This window comes from Pelobates fuscus, chromosome 6 (genome assembly GCF_036172605.1).
Source record: "Pelobates fuscus isolate aPelFus1 chromosome 6, aPelFus1.pri, whole genome shotgun sequence".
Lineage (NCBI taxonomy): Eukaryota > Metazoa > Chordata > Amphibia > Anura > Pelobatidae > Pelobates > Pelobates fuscus.
Window position 1 is genome coordinate 281,297,531 of NC_086322.1, and position 24,573 is coordinate 281,322,103.

At 42.0% G+C, this 24,573-nt stretch overlaps 1 protein-coding gene across 1 annotated transcript; it reads right to left on the reverse strand.

The window, feature by feature from the left end:
• Positions 1 to 1,121: 1,121 nt before the first annotated feature.
• NAGS (N-acetylglutamate synthase) lies at positions 1,122 to 14,010 on the reverse strand. The gene is made up of 7 exons (XM_063425537.1): positions 13,522 to 14,010; positions 5,270 to 5,532; positions 4,697 to 4,910; positions 4,039 to 4,219; positions 3,276 to 3,447; positions 2,308 to 2,490; positions 1,122 to 1,490 (listed from the first exon to the last, which is right to left on the reverse strand). The coding sequence occupies exons 1-7, from the start codon at positions 13,846 to 13,848 to the stop codon at positions 1,346 to 1,348; spliced, it is 1,485 nt and encodes a 494-aa protein (XP_063281607.1). The 5' UTR covers positions 13,849 to 14,010; the 3' UTR covers positions 1,122 to 1,345.
• Positions 14,011 to 24,573: the final 10,563 nt, after the last annotated feature.

The following is a 24,573-nucleotide window of genomic DNA, read 5'->3' on the forward strand; positions in this document are numbered from 1 at the left end:
TAAAGTGGTTCCCCCTATGAGGCAAAGTTGTTCACTAAAATCGGAAATTGACCAGAAACTTGCAATTTTGCCCAACATATTTTCGTGAGTTTATTGACTAAATAAATTGCAGAGAAATTGACAAATGGAATTACAAATTTTAGGGAACATTTAGCTAAGCTGAAAAAATAGTATAGTCTACTTTGTCCCAAAATTTTAAATCCCTTGTCAATTCTCTAACACAGGCTTCCCCAAACTCCGGCCCTCCAGATGTTGCTGAACTACAACTCCCATGATTCTCAGCCTATCCATTTCATTCAGAGATTCATGGGAGTTGTAGTTCAGCAACATCTGGAGGGCTGGAGTTTGTAGGAAGCCTGCTCTAGCATTCTGGTTTTAGAGACTTATACCTCTTTTTTTTTTAATTTAAACACGCAGTGTTACTGTCATGAGCAAAATATATTAATGCATAAAGCATGTTATGTTTTAATTGCTTAAAAATATAAGGTTTGGAGATTTTCGAGTTCTTCGTTAAATATCGTTTTGCATGTGCAAATCTTCAGCTTGGAACTTTTATCACAAATATGGTTATCTCGCAGCCGGTACTAAGCTTATCTCAATTTTTTTTGATGCTCTACTTTCTAAAGCTGGCCCAACTTAATAGCGTTCTTCAATGGTATGAAATAAATTAAGGGGCAAATCAGATCATGAGGTAACGTGATAATATAATAGGTCTCCGTTTAAACCTGGTGATTATTCTGTAATCTATCCAGGCTTGCAGTGGTGAGTAAGGTTTAGACCTGGTTAGTAGCATTTAATTTCAAATTGAAACCTGATGTTTTATCATCTCTGCTCAATGATTGCCAACATCTTCTCTGTTATACAGCATGGGCTGCTATGTTTTAACAGATAGTGTCCACATTTATCTGATGGTTGTTTCCTGTGATGCTATATTGTGGTTGTGCCTATGTAAAGCAAGTACAGAGATTTTTTAAAAACATTTTTGTACTGATGTGTTTTTGTTAGAAGAGTGTTGAGACAAACAGGGTTTTTCACTAAAGAGAGAATTTAAAGTGAATTTCAATTTTAAGATCAAAATTAGAAAAAGTCTCTAAGTTAGCTTTTCGGTCTAGCTACTTTTTCAATAAATTTCAAATCCACTTTTGTTAGTAACCCTGTAAGTATGTAGGCATGATGTCCAGCAGTGATGCAAGGTTTTGCGTTTGCTTCCACTGGTTAATCTTCAAATAAGAAGAGCATTTCTTCTGTGACCGCCGCTAGATGTTAAATGTTACTGATTGCTGCCATGTGATAGGATGGGCTGCGGGTCCATCCAGAGCCTGTTTAATATCCCTTGGGTCCCCACTCATGACTGAACAGGTTTGCAGAAGGAATCAGGTAGGCATTTAGCATGGTTCACCAGTTCATAAGAATCTCTGATGTCTGCAAGTCCTAACCAAAAGAAAATCCACTGCTTGTTGGAGAAGCTGCCATCACTGTTCTTAAAATACCTGTAGATAACAATAAACATTGTCAAAAACAATATAACTATTAACATTGTATCTTGAATTAAATTCCTTTCTTTTATGGCCAGCTTCCCACCGTGATACAATGTATTTATTCACATTACCAGTAGGTATTGTATGTTGTATAGGTACAGTATTGGGGTCCCATGATGCCATTCTACAATAAAACAGTGTTAAGGCAGTCTGAGTTATTGTAGTTTTTACCTACTTTTATCTTCATTGGTGCTGGCACTTTATTTTCAATATATATATATATATATATATATATATATATATATATAATAAGATAAAATTAAAGGGACACTATAGGCACCCAGACCACTCCAATGGTCTGGGTATAGTGTCCATATTGCCTTTAGTCCTGGATGTAAAACATTAGAGAAACTGCAGTACTAAGACTGCCTCTAGTGGCTGTCTACAAGACTAAAGGTGCTCCCTGCTTGCTAGGCTAGGCTGGGAGGGAGTTTGGAGGCAGAGGGAGCTATAGTGTTAGGAATACAGGTTTGTGTATTCTGTGTCTCAACATTTGCTGTGGGACCTAAATCCCCTTTAGGAGAGTGGTTGAGAGTGAATAAGTAGGTTTTGTTTCGGTTCATTACATGGCCTTTCCTTATTCTTTGCCACGGACACTTTCTAAATGGTCCAGTAAAGGAGTTTAAGCATACGTGGGATAGGCATAAGGCTATCCTAACTATAAGATAAGGCCAGGGACTAATGAAAGTATTTAGAAAATTGTGCAGACTAGATGGGCCGAATGGTTCTTATCTGCCGTCACATTCCATGTTTCTATGTCTCAACTTGCCATGAGTTTATTGGGTTGGTGGCTCGCGATCTCCAAAACAGTGTTTGTAGGTCCTGTCTGAGGCACTCCCATAACATCTGCCCAGAACCATGGCCTTGTTTTCCTGCGCTGACAACAAACTTGTCCAGATATGGCGTGCCTCCGAGCACTGGTTCTGTAGTAACAATGGCAGCTGCGTTGTACCTACACAAGCAGAAATTAGGGTTAGTATTTGTATGCAACAAGGAACTTGGCAGCATTTGTCATTCTAGTCATCAAGGGCCAAGATTGCTGTGATATACTGGAGTGCCAATGGTCTACCAGGTCTATCTCCACAACAAGGCAAAACATTTTGTAAAACCTCTGTCTTGATCAGTCGGGAAATATGAAATACCTAATATAGCAACCAGATTAGTAGCAAAGCCCACTCGGTATTAGTCATGTAATAATTCAGTTCATAAAGAAAATGACCACGGAACTTCAATCTTGTCTGATGCATTTCGCTCCGAGCAGTCACTATAATAATTCATTGTTTATGGTGCTAATTAATGGACCACTTTAACTGATCGCTATCCATAAGGATTTTGAAGCTCTACGTAAACAATATCATTCTAGCTTCAGGCATAAACAAGTAGTGATATACAGAGACATTTCACAGATTGCCTTTCCTTCGTCTTCCACTCCCCGCAGTTCATATTTTCCTTAATTAACTTTGTTTGCGGAAAAATATCAACTTATCACTTCTTTAATTTCATATCTTCATTACCTCCTTAACGTCGTATTATGACTCCATCACTTCTCAAAAATTCAATGCAGGACACTTCCAGTAACCTCATTTGTAAGACGTTTGAGCTTGTCGTACAGTCAGAGCATTAACCACCTAACTCATTGCCTTACACCCACCCAGTGGTCTTGTCTAGTAATTCCTCCACCTGCATCATTCCACATTCCAAGTATTCTGGAAGTTCCTTATGGTCTAGCGGACTTACCCTTCTGAAAGATACACCGAATTCAGGCGTGATCCCACACTTTTGATATAATCCTCTTTCAGCTTCTTCTGGAAAGACCGGTTAACCAATGAGACTAAACGCTCCGTATCGATTTCCTCTAAGGAGTCAAACCTCAGCATGCGTTCTGCGTTCTTAAACAACGTTCCTGACCCTATGTGTCAAACAGATAGGTAATTTGGTTTTGTTACACTGATAATAGGCCTAAAGCATTGCGGTATAGTATAATGAAGATATAATACAATATGTTTGTTCCACCATCCCATCATTGATCAATGGATGTGCTCTTGTTTATTGACCAAGGCTTTAAAGCAAAATTATCTATAAGTGGCTCTTTCCTCCCATCTTTTCAGTCACTTACACTATCTGTTCATTCACATAAACCAATAACCGATATAGTAACATACACATACTCCATATATATCACAGATACTAAGCTACATAATACATACACATTTATATAAATTTATTTTCACACATGCGCACAGATCTATCTTGAAAGGTCATGATCAATGCCATAATAGTATCTGGGGTTTAGCCAAAAAAAGTTCCCTATGTGTTGAATAGAGTTTGACAGAGTTGTTTGAAAGACGTTTATGTGGCTGGGGCCAACACAGCTCCTTTCTCAACCAACTGAGCCCACACTAGACTAAACGGTATTGTGGATTCTAGGTTAAAAATGAGGCCCAAAAATGTTAATGTGGCAGTTCGATATAGAGTTGCAAAGGACATGCTGCTTTCTAACCTTTGTTGCTGAAGAGTTCACTGAGGAGACATCTTGCTGAGGTGATTACCGCAGAGGAAGATGCAGGTAGTCTATTCAGTAAGTCCACAATTACTGTCACCTGCTGCCTCTGCCAATCACTCATCCAGGATGCATTCCTTATCAGTTCCAAATCAGCTGGTAAATTCACAAGTCCCATAACCTACAGATAATAGAGAACTAGACGTTACAAGTATTCTGGTGAGAGAGAAAGGGCATCGAGTTCCCTGTTTAGGATTCCACAACTGATTCTTCTATGAGTTACTATAGCTCGATATACCATTTACCAACAGGCCTTGTTGTGGCTATCTGGGGCCATTCAAAGCATGTTTTGACATTGCAGTTGAACTTAGTCAGATCTCTTGAACGTTGATGGGTTTTTCATGAGCTGAACTTTAAAAGGTAACTATCAATGATCTTCCCAATAAACTGGATGGGTTTGGAAGTGTAGTGACGTAGGCCAAGTTGTCCCTATGTTAAGTTTAATGAGTGTTCATATAGACAATGCTTTGGATGCCATCCAAGAATGATCAGATATGGTGGACTCATCCACTTAGTGAATAAGTTCCTAAACTATTAGAGCATATGATACCTTTCTCAACGATGGACAGTATAAGGACATGAAGGATGACTTCCTCACCTTTTCACTCAAGTCGTTCAATCCACCCACAGTGTTAAGGAAGATGATCTTTAGTGGCTGCAGGACACGGGAGATGTTGGCAGTTACTTCTAAAGAGTCAAGAAGGATCGAGTGACCTGAAGGAGTCTCACCAATGGGGCAGATGATGGGAATATTCCCTGAGTCGAGGCACCAGGTGAGCAGTTCAGTATCCACTCCTGACACAGAGCCATAACTAGAAGGAGAACAGAGTTTGCTACTATAAATTATGTATCTTTTCCAGGGACAGGAACATTTTCAGTAAAGAAATACATTGATGGAAGTTAATGGACTAGAAATCAGGAAGGGGAAGAGGAATGTAAAACGGACTCCAAAAGAGAAACATGCAGAAGGCAATCAATATTTAAAAATAATCTAAATCTGATTAGGAAAAAAGCATACTACGAAATGATACAAAGTAAAATATAGAAAGATACACATAAAAGACTGGGAAAAGTATCTCAGTTTAATTTTTTTTTTTAAAGAGATTGTGAGAGGCGAGGACACAAACAGGTGGTTAAGGGAGAGCAATGAAGACTTTTTGTCAAACCATACCAGCCATCCACTTCATGAGAGCGTAGCACAGATCCCCCATTAAAGAAAGGCAAAGCAGTGCCGGAGGTTTTATTCAGGGTATCCACCAGGGTTTGGCAGTTGTGAACAAGCAAGGACTTGGTTTCTTGGACAGACGGCCGGGCACAGTACGTACTGGGTAGACCCATCACCACAAGAGGCTTCATGTCCATCCGCTGGAGAAAGGAAAGTGCAAACCCCAGGCTTACAAGGGACCTTTTGCAGCTAAAGACATTCTCATCCACCTGAAAGGAATAAGAGTTGATGTGAGACAGTTCTTTACCCAGTGTTTGCATTCTACCACGTAGGGCAGTAGTCTTAAAGCTCAATGCGTGCGTAGGGCTGGATGGTTATATGGTGGATCCCAGACTCGAGATATTTGAGTGGTGTAGGAGAAGTTTAATTACTGGATGCATTGTAAGTTTAGGTTACACCAGGGGTAGTCGACATTTTAATATCTACCGCCCACTTTTGCATCTTTGTTGATGGTAAAACTTCCTTACCGCCCACTAGTGCCACAGTAACTAATTTGAAAGTGCGATTCTTTTTTTTTTTTTTTTTTACAAAAATGTACTTAAATTTTAGCACAAGAGAGAGTTTTTAGTGTGATGCTTGGGTGCTTAATAGGGTTATACAGAAAAAATAGATGTGTATCTTTCTAATAGCAGCTATATAGTGATATACACGGTGTGCAGAATTATTAGGCAAATTAGTATTTTGACCACATCATCCTCTTTATGCATGTTGTCTTACTCCAAGCTGTATAGGTTTGAACGCCTACTACCAATTAAGCATATTAGGTGATGTGCATCTCTGTAATGAGAAGGGGTGTGGTCTAATTACATCAACACCCTATATCAGGTGTGCATAATTATTAGGCAACTTCCTTTCCTTTGGCAAAATGGGTCAAAAGAAAGACTTGACAGGCTCAGAAAAGTCAAAAATAGTGAGATATCTTGCAGAGGGATGCAGCACTCTTAAAATTGCAAAGCTTTTGAAGCGTGATCATCAAACAATCAAGCGTTTCATTCAAAATAGTCAACAGGGTCGCAAGAAGCGTGTGGAGAAACCAAGGCGCAAAATAACTGCCCATAAACTGAGATAAGTCAAGCGTGCAGCTGCCAAGATGCCACTTGCCACCAGTTTGGCCATATTTCAGAGCTGCAACATCACTGGAGTGCCCGAAAGCACAAGGTGTGCAATACTCAGAGACATGGCCAAGGTAAGAAAGGCTGAAAGACGACCACCACTGAACAAGACACACAAGCTGAAACGTCAAGACTGGGCCAAGAAATATCTCAAGACTGATTTTTCTAAGGTTTTATGGACTGATGAAATGAGAGTGAGTCTTGATGGGCCAGATGGATGGATTGGTAAAGGGCAGAGAGCTCCAGTCCGACTCAGACGCCAGCAAGGTGGAGGTGGAGTACTGGTTTGGGCTGGTATCATCAAAGATGAGCTTGTGGGGCCTTTTCGGGTTGAGGATGGAGTCAAGCTCAACTCCCAGTTTCTGGAAGACACCTTCTTCAAGCAGTGGTACAGGAAGAAGTCTGCATCCTTCAAGAAAAACATGATTTTCATGCAGGACAATGCTCCATCACACGCGTCCAAGTACTCCACAGCGTGGCTGGCAAGAAAGGGTATAAAAGAAGAAAATCTAATGACATGGCCTCCTTGTTCACCTGATCTGAACCCCATTGAGAACCTGTGGTCCATCATCAAATGTGAGATTTACAAGGAGGGAAAACAGTACACCTCTCTGAACAGTGTCTGGGAGGCTGTGGTTGCTGCTGCACGCAATGTTGATGGTGAACAGATCAAAACACTGACAGAATCCATGGATGGCAGGCTTTTGAGTGTCCTTGCAAAGAAAGGTGGCTATATTGGTCACTGATTTGTTTTTGTTATGTTTTTGAATGTCAGAAATGTATATTTGTGAATGTTGAGATGTTATATTGGTTTCACTGGTAAAAAATAAATAATTTAAATGGGTATATATTTGTTTTTTGTTAAGTTGCCTAATAATTATGCACAGTAATAGTCACCTGCACACACAGATATCCCCCTAAAATAGCTATAACTAAAAACAAACTAAAAACGACTTCCAAAAATATTCAGCTCTGATATTAACCCCTTCAGGACGGAGTCAATAGTACACGTTCTGATCAAAACAAAACGTAAACAAAAACTGGAATTTGCGCTATATGTCTGTTCACCCGTAGTTCCCCTCTTTCATATTAAATGCACCCACACTTATTATATATCATTTTGTTCAGGAGAAACAGGGCTTTCATTTCATATAAAATATTTGTATTTGAAACAATTTGTTATGAATAAAATTAAAAAAAACTGTGAGAATTTTTTTTTTTTTTTTTTAATTTGTAGTTCCGCCTCACATTTTAGCTGTAAATGTCATAATACTGTTAGGTTTTACGGCAACAAAATGCACATATTTGTAATCAGCGATGTCTCACGAGTACAACAGTACCCCCCATTAACAGGTTTTATGGTGTTTTGGAAAGTTACAGGGTCAAATATAGAACGTTCCATTTTCAAATTGAAATTTGCCAGATTAGTAATGTTACCTTTGAGACGGTGTGGTAGCCCAGGAATGAGAATTACCCCCATAATGGCATACCATTTGAAAAAGTAGACAACCCAAGGTATTGAACGTGGGGTATGTTTAGTTTTTTTTAGTAGCCACTTAGTCACAAACACTGGCCAAAGTTAGCGTTCATATTTGTTTTTGTGTGAAAAAAGCAAAAAACTAATATTTGGCCAGTGTTTGTGACTAAGTGGCTACTAAAAATGACTGGACATACCCCATTTGCAATACCTTGGGTTGTCTACTTTTGCAAATGGTATGCCATCATGGGGGTAATTCTTATTCCTGGGCTACCATACGGTCTCAAAGGCAACATAACTAATCTGGCAAATTTCAATGTCAAAAAAATGAAATGCAAGCCTTATATGTGACTCTCTAACTTTCCAAAACACCATAAAACCTGTACATGTGGGGTACTGTTATTCTCGGGAGATTTCACTAAACACAAATATTAGTGTTTTAAAACAGTAAAACATATTACAACAATAATATAGTCCATAAAAGTGCCGTTTGTTTGTAAAAAATGCAAAAAACGTCACTTTTACTTAAAATATCATCGTTGTAATACAATTTACCAGTTTTAAACACTAATATTTGAGTTCAGCGAAGTCTCCCGAGTAAAACAGTACCCCCTATGTACAGGTTTTATGGTGTCTTGGAGAGTTACAGGGTCTAATATAGTGCATGCGAATTAAATTCTCTGCACTTTCTCCCTGTGTTGTCAGGCATGTCAATCAAATTTTAATTAATGAAATGACATAATTATGTTAAAAAATTACTTAAATATACACGTAGAATTTTAATATATATGCATTTATAGGTATATAAATTCTACGTGTATACTAATGTAATCTTTTATGTAATTATATGTATTTATCTCTCTATATATATTTGCGGTTATTTGTATTTTATATATAGATAGATATATATAGAATGTCATTCTAAGTGTATTCTGTTTCCAATATATATATATTAATAACAAAATACAGTTAGAATGAAATTACATATGAATATATAATTTATTTTATATTTTGTTTCAATATTTTATTTATTTATTTAATTATTTTATTTATTTATTATTGTAATTATGCGTATATATATATAATATATATATGTAGATCTATTATATATATAATATATATACATATTATATATATGTAACGTCATTCTAAGTGTATTTTAATATTAATATATATACTAATATTAATATTAAAATACATTACGTATGACGTTACATATATATAATATGTATATATATTATATATATAATATATATACATATTATATATATATAAAAAGGCATTTAATTTATTTTATAACATTTTTATATTTATTTTTTTACACTACCTACCAGCAGGGGGACTGTCTAATATTTTAAACAGTCCCCCTGCTGGCAGATCCATAGCCAGCTATAGGGGGCCATGTGATCGCTCTTTGAGAGCGATCACATGGCCCCCGGGGGCCTCATTTGCCGGAGGGGGGCTGCCTGGGCTCTCAGACAGCCCCCCAGAAGAGGATCGCGGCGGAGGTGAGTACACCTCTGCTCCTGGGGCTGCAAGCCGTTACGGCGTTCTATGCCGCCGCAACGGCTTTAAAGCCCTTTAAAGCCGCGACGGCATAGAACGCCGTAACGGCGTTAAGGGGTTAATGAGTGTTTTGGGTTCATTGAGAACATGGTTGTTGTTCAATAATAAAATTAATCCTCAAAAATACAACTTGCCTAATAATTCTGCACTCCCTGTAAAGAACACTCAATGTGTATAGTGCAGCGCTAAAAAGCTCAAAGGCTTACTCATACAGCATGGGACGTCTTCATATATTTGCAAATATATTTTACAAACAAAATGTAAAATGCTCCAATAGGGAGTAATTATCTACTTTGTTTTTATCTCCCTAGTGGAGCATTTTACAATTTGTTGGTAATATAATAAAGTTTAAACTTATTCTACTACTAAGTCCTCTTGGACAAACATTTTATTCCATCCACATTAACAAGGAGGTTCTTGCCACTTCATATTTTGGCAAGCAGGTGCACAAACTTGGAGCCAGTATTCTATGGGCTCCAAAACCAGGTGAGCAGCATTCTTTTAACCCCTTAAGGACCAAACTTCTGGAATAAAAGGCAATCATTACATGTCACACATGTCACGTGTCCTTAAGGGGTTAAACTACTAGTTGAGAATCTTTACCCACACCCTATACTATTGTTTTGCACTTTATGTCTCCTGTATGCATATACTACATTGGAGTCTGTGAAGGGGTACAAGCAAAAAGGTCTCTGATGCTACCATAAAGGCACAGGAAGCGAGTACGTTCAGAGCCATAATGTTGCAAAGGCTCCTGATTTGTGAGCATTCCCTCTTTTATTTTTTGCTTTATTTATATCAATTTGCAAACGATATTGTACTATTGTGTATTTCTGTTAATCTTGTTTTCTGGCAAATATAGGAAAATGTCCCATGCTGTATGGGTAAGCCTTTGAGCTTTTTAGCGCTGCACTACACACTGTTGTGTTTGAAAGGGGTAATATCACCTAAACCTTGTTCTAGCACATTGAGAGTTCTTTTTCTCACTATGTACTTAAATCATCTATTTTCTTCCTTTTTTTTCTATTTTCCATTCTACTTTTTTCTGTGTGTGTCTGTGATGTGCTGTTTGTGAAGGGTGCTGTGTATGTGTGAGGGGTGCTGTATGAGCGTGAAGGGTGCTGGATGAGCGTGAAGGGTGCTGTATGAACGTGAAGGGTTCTGTTCGGCGCGAAGGTTGCTGTTTGTGTGTGAAGGGTATAGTGTGTGAGGGGGCATTGTGTATGAAGGGTGCAGTGTATGTGTCTGAGGTGCAGTGTGTGTGTGAGGGGGCAGTGTGTGTTAGAGGTGACGTGTATGTGAGAGGTGCTGTGTGTTAAAGATGCAGTGTGTGTGTAAGGTTGGCAGTGTGTGCAAGGAGTGCAGTGTGTTTTAGAGGTGATGTGTGTGTGAGCTGCTGTGTATGTGTGAGGGGGCAGTGTGTGTTTGTGAGCGGGCAGTCTGTGTGTGTGTGAGGGGACAATGTGTGAAGGGTGCATAGGGTCTATGCTGTGTATAGGTGGGTGAGATGTGAAAATCTATCTTAATGACTCCCCCTCCCTTCTTACCTTTTACCAGGGTGGGGGGAAATAATGCTGCAAGCCCTGGTGGTCCAGTGGTGGCTCCCCCGGCTGCAGGCGGACTCTCCTGACCTCCTGAAAGCACAGCACTGTATCTGAACGTTGTCGTGGTAATGCGTGGCAACACTCCTACCAGCCCGCTCGCTGGAAGAACACAGAGCCTCCCAGGCCCTTCCCTCCCTCTGCTGGAACTAAGTGCCAGCGGGCCGGTGAGGGAGATCTTTGTTCTCTTCACCAACCCAAGAAGGCTTACAGAAAGGCTGGCAATGCATGGGCCGGCAGGGGAGATGAAAGGATATCACCTGCCGGCCTTGCTCCATGGCTATTGAGGCCCACAGGGCGTCTTCTGCAGGACCCACCACCGCCCACCTGTAATCCCAAACCGACCACTAGTGAGCAGTAGGGACCAGGTTGACTACCATGGGTTACACAAATTTCTTGTGTTTAGATACCATTTAAGAACCATATGGTTAAAAAGAAAAAACTTTTGGTTAATTGGCTGTGAGTATTGCCTATCGGAGGTCTATAGTTATAGGAGGTCTATAGTAACCCTTACATATAATCTTAAGTTCAATACTTGATTTAATATTTAGGATTTATATAATCCTAAATAAACCGGACTTTACATAAGACACAAGGCCATGCGTTTTAGACTGAAAGAAAGAAGATTTCGTCTAAGGCAAAGGAAAGGTTTTTTTACTGTAAGAACAATCAGGATGTGGAATTCTCTGCCTGAAGAAGTGGTTTTACCAGAGTCCATACAGATGTTCAAACAGCTACTAGATGCATACTTGCAAAAACAGAATATTCAAGGATATAATCTTTCAATGTAGGGTAATAACTGCTTGATCCAAGGATAAATCTGACTGCCATTCTGGGGTCAAGAAGGATTTTTTTTCCTAGCTTGTTGCAAAATTGTGCTTCAAACTGGGTTTTTTTGCCTTCTTTTGGATCAACAGCAAAAAAAACAAATGTGAGGAAGGCTGAACGTGATGGACGCAAGTCTCTTTTCAGCTATGTAACTATGTAACTATGTAACAGTAATCGGTTATTTTTGCCTTCATTTTCAATTTTGGTCCTTAATTCACTGCAATTTGTTACTGAATAAACCCTTAATTGTTTTATAAATGTGATATTTCTTTTAGCATTTGTGGAGTTATTTGTGCAGTCTAGTTTTGATGCAAAGTTCAAAAAGTGGCGCAATCCCCATGGAAACCAAGAAAATGTTCCACTCGATGCCCTTGTTATACCGTGTTTGCAGGTTATCTGCATGTCTGTGTGTGAATCGGTGTCTCTGTGTGCTAATATTAGTGCTGAGTATGGAGGTATTTCTTTCTAAAAATGTCTAGATAAGGATATGACAGTAAGGTCACATACATGAAAACATTGAGCAAAGTACAACCAGAAACATATTTCCTAGAATGAAGGGTGAGAGAAAGAGAGCATCCTTTGAACTCATACACCAGCGGGCTATTCTAGAATTTGCAAACTTGAAAAAAGAGTTTTGGATACATGGACTTCACTCCCAGCAGAGGTGGCCCAAAAAAAAAATGCCTGACGACTGCAATGTAGTATTTGCACTTTGAACCATTTAAACTCACAGTCCTGATGATGCTGATGATCTTTTAATAGTGAATTTGTTTTTGTCAAAGTTCTGTAAGTCTACCGTAGTTTTAAAATCAAACTTTTTAATAGGCTGAAATATCTGTCTGTCCGTCTGTCTGTCCATAACTTGTTGAAAAGGTTTTATTTCAGCAATGTCATTCACAGTACTCTACAATTTGTTATTTAGTGAATAAACCCCTTAGTATTGCCCAGGGTAAATGGAATTGCAGTTAGTGTTTTAGGTATACGCATGTGCAAGTTCGTATTTTAATTATATTCCACGATCACGTTTTATTTTGTTGCTGTGTCGAGCCATTTGTATATCAGTTGCCGACACAGTCCTGTCATGAACTCATTTATTTATTACTCTGTGTCAAGCACGCATTACATATATTCCTAAAATTATATTTAATCATTGCATCTCCTTATGTTTAAATTAAAGATAAACCATCACTTCTCTGGAGGCTGCACCATTGAATAAAACATTGTAAGTCACCTACCGCTTGTGTTAATGTGTTTACATGTGATGTTCCATTTGTTTTTTTTAAATCTAGATAAAAAATTCAGTAAATTACAGCATTTTCCAGTGCAGTCCTGGCACCACCATGGCACACAATGCAAATGAGGGTCTGATAGGTGGGAACTGATAGGTGCAATAAGCAGAGCTCATAACTATAACTGAGGGAGTTAAAAAGCAGAACCCGAATTACAGGATAAAGAAGTGCGGATTTCTACATTTAATTTTATTTTTCGAACTTCTAAAAAATACACATTGTTAGATGTATGGGATAAGTTATCATACTACTTTTGTCATCCGATTGTAATTATCTTTCTGGTGTATAAACCCTCCACATTTTTCCAATATCCTAAAAAACTTACCTCAACCACAGCAAAAGCCTTCTTATAAGTGGAGTGCATCTCGTGGAACTGTGATAGCCAATAGCGTGCCTCTGCTGGGGTTCCACCACACTCTTTTAAAAAGGCGCGGATGTCTCTTCGCACCAAGGAACGATCAACCAATGGTTTAGTTCCACCAGGCTCTTTCGACGGTTCTGAATGGTCGAGTGCATCCTTTGGCTCCTCTGAGGTCGGATGATCTTGAATTTTAACCCGCTGGTGCAGTACCGAGCTTCCTCCTGCTGCTAGCCCACTGATTAAACGAGGGGTATGGTGGAAAAGTGAAGAAATGCCCTGAACTTTTGCCATGAGGCATGTGACCACTTTGTTTTGTTTTTTTACTTTTCTAGTCTCCTTGTCACTGTCCTCCTGTTGACGACTTGTCTCCTCAATTGTCTCTGATTCCAATATTTGTATCTCCTTCCTATCCCGTCTCTCTACTTCTCTTACTCTGTATAACTTTCTCTTTTTACCTCGATACATAGACCAGTTTATTTGCCCAAGGCTATGTGTGACATCCCTATGGGAGTGGTTTGGCTGTAGATCATGTGAAGAGACTATTTTCAGAGACTATAGCTGAGGCCCTATTGCATGAGGCACCAGCAGTGGCTTCTTGAATCTATGGCACTTGCAATGAATGATAGACTTGAATGACAGATTCAATGTAATTTTTCCTTAATCCCGTCTGTCATCTGCAAGGTGACGGCATAGGAGAGTGCTACATAGCAATGCATTATATAACAACCATCGGAGGCAGAGGATTGCATCATATGATCATGTTATAGCAATAATGCTCACAGTACACACGTGTACAACTTTGCTACAATGGCACAAACGCAGCATTCTGTAAAGCCAATGGACAGTGCACTTACACAGCCAGTTTTACTTGGTATGAACGAAGCACTCGTGGAAATATACTGCCAGCAGGGAACGGGTTTCTAAGTACATCCGTGTTAAAATTACAAAAGCTGAAAGTGTATATTTATTTTTGCGAAGAAAAAGTTTGAGCTTTCGCTGAAATTCACCTGGTTTTCTTATCAGGGCAAAACAAAGATAATGATTTACTGTCAACACAGATACATCATGGAAAAGTTTTTGCTAGGTAGGGGGAGAGGTGATCGCAGATCCAAGTTTGGGAGCCCTGCGTGTGTGTGGAACTCTATTTTGGAGTTCATTGCCTCTTGGCTGCTCGCTGTCATTTGAAACTGGATATAAATGTATCCTATATAGAAGTGAGAGTACATGTGAAAAGTAGCTATTTAGATCTAAATAGCTACTTTTTCATATTGCAACATTGTTATAGTTCTTGCTATAACCTTTGGTTTCACATACTCATACTGTAGCTCTCTATCACTTTTTTTTTATATAAAATACTGATTTTTATATCCAGTTTTAAATGACAGGCGACATGTCCCTACTATACGGGGGACCTGGCACAGGTAGGGCCATGCGGAAGGATTTAACCTGTGCCAGGTCCCCCCTTATTGCACTAGTGACTGGGCAGTTTTTAATTTGTTTAGGCGTCATGCCCCTACTTGCAGCATGCCATGAGTAGGGGCATGCGGGAGGATTTAACCTCCCTTTTATTAGAGTGACCCCCATAGATTTTAATGCTGGGGTGGAGGAATGGTTCATTACAAGGAGGGAGCTGGTAGTTCTGGTTACGTGAATCACATCAGTGGCCTATCCTTTTACCCCGCTCACCGAAATCCTGCTTCACTGGACAATGCTGTTGGGGGGGAGGGGGTATGAATTTACTTGAAAGATGAATGCGAGTGATTAGCATAGGGTATGTGTTTTCTTATAGCTATATCCTGTGAGTTTCCCTCCGGCACCACGTCCACCAGATACATGACACTTAGGAGTTAGAACTGTGTAACGGATCGCCTGGCACCCCAACTGAGTACCTCCGTTGAAGGATGCTCCTAGTGCTTCCCGAGGGCTCCAAGCATTCCACTAGACACCATAACCACCGCAGACCCCACGAACCGCCGCAGCTTGGTTGGGGTCTTGCCGTCTTCCACCCGCTCTGTACCCAAGACCAGGATCCAGCTTCCAGTAGGTACACCTCTCTTAGTCCAGAAAGCAGGAACAGGAACAAGCTCTTATAAGAGCTCAGTGATTATACTCTGTGGAGTATAGTGATTATAGCAATCCCCAGAGTGTAGGTAGTTCTCCAATCCCCCAAACATGAGCCGAAACTTCATGAGGTTTTATTGATACAGGTTTGCTTATATACAATTCCTCAGGCCAGAGGCACACCCCATGGACTTGATGGAACACCGCATTTCAAACTGTACAGACCAATAAGAACAACCATACAGTCTGTGACACTCCCATGTACAGCAAACAATCCCTCCCCTCTGCCTGTGATATAATTACAGTAGCTAATACAATAACCTAATTATCCACAGGCAGAAAAACACACATTTTCCCCAAAGTACAGAAAATACCCCAAAACATAACATATATCCATACATTTCTGGATAGCCCCTATCTGGGGGAACAACATACTTAAAAATCACCCAGATTGGTTCAGGGGTTTCCAAAGTTAGCTGGAAGTCTCTTTTGACCGACCGCATGCATATTTTCATGCCCAAAACAGTTCTAGTTAATTAAGCTGTGCGGCCGGTCTATTTCCAATAGTTCAAATACCGTTTGAATTGCCAAATGAACTGGTGAATGGCCATAGTCTATGTGTGTCCCTGGTTCGTGGGCTTCAATGTACGGCTGCGTTCATATGAAAAATAAACGAATGGTTGGAAGTTTGGAAGTCCCAGCGGTGTTCGTGTGAAATAGTGTCCGAAAACAGTTCCAAGCATTCAACAACAAAACACCGCTGGCCCTTCGACAGTGTAAGATGGCTGCCGCCACGTGTTCGTGCATACGAATGGCGACCACCCAGCCGTTCGTCAATTAGGCTGCGGTTAACCACAGCTTCTGGGAGGTTAACAGGCTGTACACTACACATGTGGGTGGTCCGGCTGTTCGACAGTTTGTTCGGTAAACGAACACCATAAGCCTGTTGAACTGTAGAGGGGAAAAAGGCACGAACAAAGCCTTTCCCCAGTCCTGAATCCAGGTCTCAGACCATAGTCACAGGGCAAGAGGCTGGCAAGCAGGCCTCTCCACATCCCAGTGACTTTGGTGCTTTCGTCACAAACTGTTTTAGTGTTTTCTGTCGATAAGATTCTGTAATTAGGCCCATCGTAATTGTTAGAACCTGTCCCAATGGGCTCTTAAAGCGGCACTGTCATGCCGAATTCCGGTTTTTTTTTAACCCCCCTCCCGCCTCAACTACATCCGATCGACCCTCTAGTCACCCCCAAATGCCCCTATGCCCCCCACATTACCTATTTTTTATTCTTTATTTTCTGCCCCGATCTATATTCAGGGCGCCGCCATCTTTGTGTGGGTAGGTGAAGTCCCTGTGGGACACGTCATCTACCCACACTACACAGACTGTGAGATTCCCGCACATGCCCAGTGAAACATCTGGACATGCGAACGGGAATTTCACCTATTCATTCATTCATCAGACAGACGAATGAATGAATAGAAAAAATCAGACGAACAAACTAACACTGTGTATCAGTGTTCGTTTGTTTGTTCGGTTTATTACAAGGAGGGAGCTACCGGCGTGCAGCTCCCTCCTTGCATTATGTAAAGACAGAAGCGGCAGGGAGCTGTGCTCCCCACCACTTCATAAGCCCCCCAGGTCCTCCCCTCACTCTATGGGGGTCAATATGACCCCCATAATAGCACAAGGGATATTCAAATCTCCCCAATGCCCCTACTCGCTATATCGCGAGTAGGGGCATGTCCACTAAACAGTGAGCAGCCTGTGGCTGCTCACTGTAAAAAAAAAAAAAAAAAAAAGGGTAATAAGGGGGGGACGGGGGACCTACTGTCCTCCCCCGCCGGCCCCCACCCCTGGACGGTGGGTGGGGGCCATAATGGGAATGAGGGGGGACCTACTGTCCTCCCCTCAGGCCCCCACCCCTGGGCGGCGGGTAGGGGCCATAATAGTAATAAGGGGGGGGGGACCTACTGTCCTCCCCTCAGGCCCCCACCCCTGGGCGGCGGGTGGGGGCCATAATAGTAATAAGGGGGGAGGGGGGACCTACTGTCCTCCACCCCCCGGCCCCCACCCCTGGGCGGCGGGTGGGGGCCATAATAGTAATAAGGGGGGGGGGACCTACTGTCCTCCACCCCCCGGCCCCCACCCCTGGGCGGCGGGTGGGGGCCATAATAGTAATAGGGGGAGGGGGACCTACTGTCCCCCCCCCGGCCCCCACCCCTGGGTGGCGGGTGGGGGCCATAATAGTAACAAGGGGGGGGACCTACTGTCCTCCCCCCCGGCCCCCACCCCTGGGCGGCGGGTGGGGGCCATAATAGTAATAAGGGGGGGGATCTACTGTCCTCCCCCCCCCCGGCCCCCACCCCTGGGCGGCGGGTGGGGGCCATAACGATAATGGGGGGGGACCTACTGTCCTCCCCCCGCCCCCACCCCTGGGCGGCGGGTGGGGGCACTAAGTAAATTCTCCCCCCCCCCATCAAGGTGACTAGGGGTGCCCAAGCCCCTAGTCACCCACCCCCCACCCAAATAAAAAATGCCCCTACCTACCCCCCTCACCCTAAAAAATAGTGAGGGGGGAATAAAATTGCTAACCTGTAAAGTAAAATTAAACTTACCATTCGACGTCTTCTTTTTTCTAAAATCTTCATTTTTCAGCCCCAAAAAAGGCCAAATAAAAAACCATCATAGCCGTCGAACTAAAAATAAAATAAAAAACCCGAGCGCAAAAAAAAAACCTGACGAAAAAGAAAAAACCCGAGCGCACAAAAAAAATAATCCATCTTCACCCATGGAGGGCTCCGCGCAGACTGAGCTCCGCAGGACTGGGCAAGGCTTATAAAGCCTTGCCCCGCCCTGCAATTAGCCTAAGAACACTCTGATTGGTGGGTTTAAGCCAATCAGAGTGCTCTTTGTCATTTTACAAGCGTGGGAAAGTTCTTTGGAATTTTCCCACGCTTGTAAAATGACACAGAGCACTGTGATTGGATGGCTTGAAATCCATCCAATCACAGTGCTCTGTGTCATTTTACAAGCGTGGGAAAGTTCTTTGGAACTTTCCCACGCTTGTAAAATGACACAGAGCACTGTGATTGGATGGCTTGAAATCCATCCAATCACAGTGCTCTGTGTAATTTTACAAGCGTGGGAAAATTCTTTGGAACTTTCCCACGCTTGTAAAATGACACAGAGCACTGTGATTGGATGGATTTCAAGCCATCCAATCACAGTGCTCTGTGTCATTTTACAAGCGTGGGAAAATTCTTTGGAACTTTCCCACGCTTGTAAAATGACACAGAGCACTGTGATTGGATGGATTTCAAGCCATCCAATCACAGTGCTCTGTGTCATTTTACAAGCGTGGGAAAATTCCAAAGAACTTTCCCACGCTTGTAAAATGACACAGAGCACTGTGATTGGATGGATTTCAAGCCATCCAATCACAGTGCTCTGTGTCATTTTACAAGCGTGGGAAAGTTCCAAAGAATTTTCCCACGCTTGTAAAATGACACAGAGCACTGTGATTGGATGGATTTCAAGCCATCCAATCACAGTGCTCTGTGTCATTTTACAAGCGTGGGAAAATTCCAAAGAACTTTCCCACGCTTGTAAAATGACACAGAGCACTGTGATTGGATGGATTTCAAGCCATCCAATCACAGTGCTCTGTGTCATTTTACAAGCGTGGGAAAATTCCAAATAACTTTCCCACGCTTGTAAAATGACAAAGAGCACTCTGATTGGCTTAAACCCACCAATCAGAGTGTTCTTAGGCTAATTGCAGGGCGGGGCAAGGCTTTATAAGCCTTGCCCAGCCCTGCGGAGCTCAGTCTGCGCGGAGCCCTCCATGGGTGAAGATGGATTATTTTTTTGTGCGGTCGGGTTTTTTCTTTTTCGTCGGGTTTTTTTTTTTTGCGCTCGGGTTTTTTATTTTATTTTTAGTTCGACGGCTATGATGGTTTTTTATTTGGCCTTTTTTGGGGCTGAAAAATGAAGATTTTAGAAAAAAGAAGACGTTGAATGGTAAGTTTAATTTTACTTTACAGGTTAGCAATTTTATTCCCCCCTCACTATTTTTTAGGGTGAGGGGGGTAGGTAGGGGCATTTTTTATTTGGGTGGGGGGTGGGTGACTAGGGGCTTGGGCACCCCTAGTCACCTTGATGGGGGGGGGGATTTACTTAGTGCCCCCACCCGCCGCCCAGGGGTGGGGGCCGGGGGGGGGCAGTAGGTCCCCCCCCCTTATTACTATGATGGCCCCCACCCGCCGCCCAGGGGTGGGGGCCGGGGGGGGGAGGACAGTAGGTCCCCCCCCCTCTTATTACCATTATGGCCCCCACCCGCCGGCCAGGGGTGGGGGCCAGGGGGGAGGACAGTAGGTCCCCCCCCCCTACTACTATTATGGCCCCCACCCGCCGCCCAGGGGTGGGGGCCTGGGGGGGGAGGACAGTAGGTCCCCCCCCCCTACTACTATTATGGCCCCCACCCGCCGCCCAGGGGTGGGGGCCGGGGGGGGAGGACAGTAGGTCCCCCCCCTCTTATTACCATTATGGCCCCCACCCGCCGGCCAGGGGTGGGGGCCGGGGGGGAGGACAGTAGGTCCCCCCCCTACTACTATTATGGCCCCCACCCGCCGCCCAGGGGTGGGGGCCGGGGGGAGGACAGTAGGTCCCCCCCCCTTTATTAACATTATGGCCCCCACCCGCCGCCCAGGGGTGGGGGCCGGGGGGGGAGGACAGTAGGTCCCCCCCCTCATTATCTTTATGGCCCCCACCCACCGCTCAGGGGTGGGAGCCGGGGGGGGGGGGACAATAGGTCTCCCTCCCTTATTTTACTTAACGGCCCCCACCCGTCATTTAGGGGTGGGGGGCAATATTTTTTATTTTTTTTTTCTACAGTGAGCAGCCACAGGCTGCTCACTGCTTACTAGACATGCCCCTACTCGCGGTATAGCGAGTAGGGGCATATTATTTACTAATACCAAGTCATTTTTACTTAGTGTTAGTAAATTTGGTTGAAAGACCAATTCAGGTATTTCAGCCTTTTAGTAGATAGCTCCCTGATACCGTGGGAATTAGGGAGTTATCTACTAAGCGGCCGCAAGATGCAGCCACAGCAATGAATAGGATCGGAGTTTCATTCATTAGAATGAAATTCCGATCCGATCAAAGTACCGAATTGCATCCTAACACCAATGGAGAAACAGTGCTCATTCTGTTAGGATGCAATTCGGCAGTTTTGCCGGCGTTCTGTCTAAGTGACAGGACGTTCGGCAATACTGACAGGAAGCATTGTGGGAACTGGGAGGAAAGCTAGGGATCATGGGAAAATTGCTCTGACCAGCGGAAATGAAGCACACTTTGCTCCTCCGCTGGTCAGAGCTGGTCAAGCGGAGGAATCCTCCATAAGACAGAGTCCCTACTTTGTCTTATAATTTTAAAGAAAACTAAAGAAGAATGGAAGAAAAGAATAACAGATCCCGAGAGAGGGGGAGAAGAGGAAGAGATTGAGGAAAGGTAAGTTCGGCATGACAGTGCCGCTTTAATCTGGCCCTGCCCTACCTACTCAGTCAGAAACCAACATTACAGAATGTTATATACAGAATGATTTTTAGCTTACAGGTGAAGATGCATTCCCCCCCCCCCCCCCCCCCACCACCACCCCTTAAAAAATGCGTCTTCACCTGAGTGTCTCATAACCCATAGTTACATAGTTACATAGCTGAAAAGAGACTTGCGTCCATAAAGTTCAGCCTTCCTCACATATGTTTTTGCTGTTGATTCAGAAGAAGGCAAAAAAACTGTCTGAAGCGCTTCCAATTTTGGCAACAAACTGGGGAAAAAAATCCTTCTTGACCCCAAAATAGCAGTCAGATATCTCCGTGGATCAAGCAGCTATTACCCCACTAATTAGAAATGATATCCCTGTGTGTTGGGTTTTTGCAAGGATTTATCCAATTGCAGTTTAACCCCTTAAGGACTGGACTGTTTTTGCGATGTTGTACATTTGCGACCAGGCATCTTTTTGACACTTTTGTGGTGTTTGTGTTTAGCTGTAATTTTCCGCTCTCTCATTTACTGTTCCCATACAAATTATATATTGTTTTTTTCAGGACAAAAGGGGCTTTCTTTACATACCATTATTTATATAATCTCATGTAATTTAATTTAAAAAAAATGAAAAAATATGATGAAAAATTGAAAAAAATACCCGTTTTTTGAATTTTATGTGAAAAATCTTTTATTCATCTACAAAAGCGAATGAAAAAAACTGCTAAATAGATTCAAAATGTTGTCCTGAGTTCAAAAATACCCAGTGTTTACATGCTTTTTGCTTTTTTTTTTGCATGTTATAGGGCTATAAGTACAAGTAGGATATTGCGGTTTCAAAACATACATTTTTAAAATGTATCAATAGTGACATTGTAACACTGTTATCTGTCATAAATCGCTGAATAACACCCCACATGTACATATATTTTTAAAAGTAGACAACCCAGGGTATTCAATATGGGGTATGTCCAGACTTTTTTAGTAGCCACTTAGTCGCAAACACTGGCCAAAGTTAGCGTTCATATTTGTTTGTGTGTGAAAAAAGTAAAAAACTAAATTGAACGCTAATTTTGGCCGGTGTTTGTGACTAAGTGGTTACTAAAAACGACTGGACTTACCCCATTTGCAATACCTTGGGTTGTCTTCTTTTGCAAATGGTATGCCATCATGGGGGTAATTCTCATTCCTGGGCTACCATATGCTCTCAAAGGCAACGTAACCAACCTGGCCATTTTCAATGTAAAAATATTTGACCTATATATTTGACCCTGTAACTTTCAAAAACGCTATAAAACCTGTACATGGGGGGTCCTGTTCTACTCAGGAGACTTTGCTGAACACAAATATTAGTGTTTCAAAACTGGAAAATGTATCACAACAATTATATCATCAGTAAAAGTGCTGTTTGTGTGTGAAAAATGCAAAAAAAGTCACTTTCACTGACAATATCATCGCTGTGATATGTTTTACTGTTTTGAATCACTAATATTTGTGTTCAGCGAAGTCTCCCGAGTAAAACAGTACCCCCCATGTACATGTTTTAGGGTGTCGTAGAACGTTACAGGGTAAAATACAGTGATAGCAAATTAAATTCTCTGGTCTTTCGGCCTGGGTTGGCAGGCAGGTCCCTTAAATTGCAATCAATAAAATAACTTAATTATGTAAAAATATTACCTAAATACGCACGTAGAATTTAAATATATATGCATATTTATATATTTGAAGTCTACGTGTATATTTATATAATTATTTATGTAATTTTGTATATCGACATATGAATAGTTCGCATTCTTTTTATTTATTTAAATATACATAGATATATATGCAATTTCATTCTAAGTGTATTTTGATATAAATATATATATATATTTTTTTTTTTTTCAATTCTTTATTTTTGAAGTGCGCACAGTGATAACAATTGCTAATGAGGTACCCCAAAGGCAATCCTCTAGCTCGTTAGGTACAATTCGAACATAGGGGTAGACATGAGATCTTGCACACAATTTTTTTAAAGGTAAGGAGATAAACTGAAATGATGAACTTTGCTTAGAGAGTTTGAAGAGCACAACAAATGAACAACGTTTAGGTTTTAGTCTAGTACATGTCGAGTGTTCGTTAAGGTTTAAAACAAGCTTATCGATTAACTGTATGCTTACAAGCTTTGTAAAATTAGTAGTCGTTTTACATATTCTACGCTAAACATGCATTTGATAAAGTTACTGATAAATGAGCAACGTCAGTTAGATTATGTAGATTATGTTTGGGTAACATTATTGAGAGTAACAATAGTTTCACCAGTATCAACAGCTTATCTAAGAAGGATTACACAGGTAAGTTAAAGTGAATAGGGTATGCATAAATTTTTAAAAGGGACAGGTAGCGATAATTAAGAGGTCTAACATGTAGGTGTAACGAATTGTTAGCGTTTAAACAGGTTTAGGTGAATCAAGAATGTGCTTCAATTGAAATAGCTGTTTACACGTTATATACAGACTCCACGACAGCGTGTTTAACGATGTGCTAAGGTTAGACAGTGGCTTAAGAGCTTGTACATTTTAGGTAGTGATAACAAGCCTGGCTAGACAGTGAAATCATTAGGTTAAAGTAAAACAAAATAAAATATAACTTAGTCAACGTTTAACAGTACAAGATTAGTTAATAAATTTGGTATTTGTGTAACATAAGTAAAATAGACCTGTATCTGCTACCCTTAAGAAAGTGAAGGTGAGAGAATTTAAATAAGAAAAGTATAACAACTGAGAAATGGCAGGGTAGCGTCCCTCATGTGTGAGATGTGCATGGCATCCTCTCCGAGGGCCAGGGTATAACCATTGGACCCCTGCTTAGCCTATGCCCTCTAGGGGGCAGATATAGTCCCGTGACCAGGGTAAGCGCTGCTGGCTGTCCCGGCTCTCAACGGATCGGTGAGGTAGGCCTCTCAGTGTAGTCAGAGTTCCATTCGGTACCAGGTGCTTTCCGTGTTGTCTCAGTGTCTCTGAGCTGGTGGAGAAGTAGTGAGGGTGCGTCACTGTAGAGGTACGCATCGTTGCTTGCCATCTGGTGACTACTCTCCGTGCAGGTATGTTGGTGCATGCTCGGGCTGTCTGTGGTCGATATCCTGCTGCTTTTATCAATCCTCCCTTGCGCTTGAGTGTTGGTCGGACTTTGTGGATGGCAGTATGCAGATTGGCGTGTTGCTTATCCTTTATTGCTGGGTCCGCTGAGTGAGGGGTAGGTCGGGTTTTCTGCTGTGATGCGGGCTCGTGGGTTTCAGCGTTCGCCGTTTCCCGCCTGTTTGGGCTTCGATTCAGTTTGGAGGCCGCCCTGGCGTTGTGAGGGGGGGTCCATTGCAGGGTGCGCCTGGTGGCCGGGCGGATCCACGCCGCCACCTCCCTCATCGCCAGCCG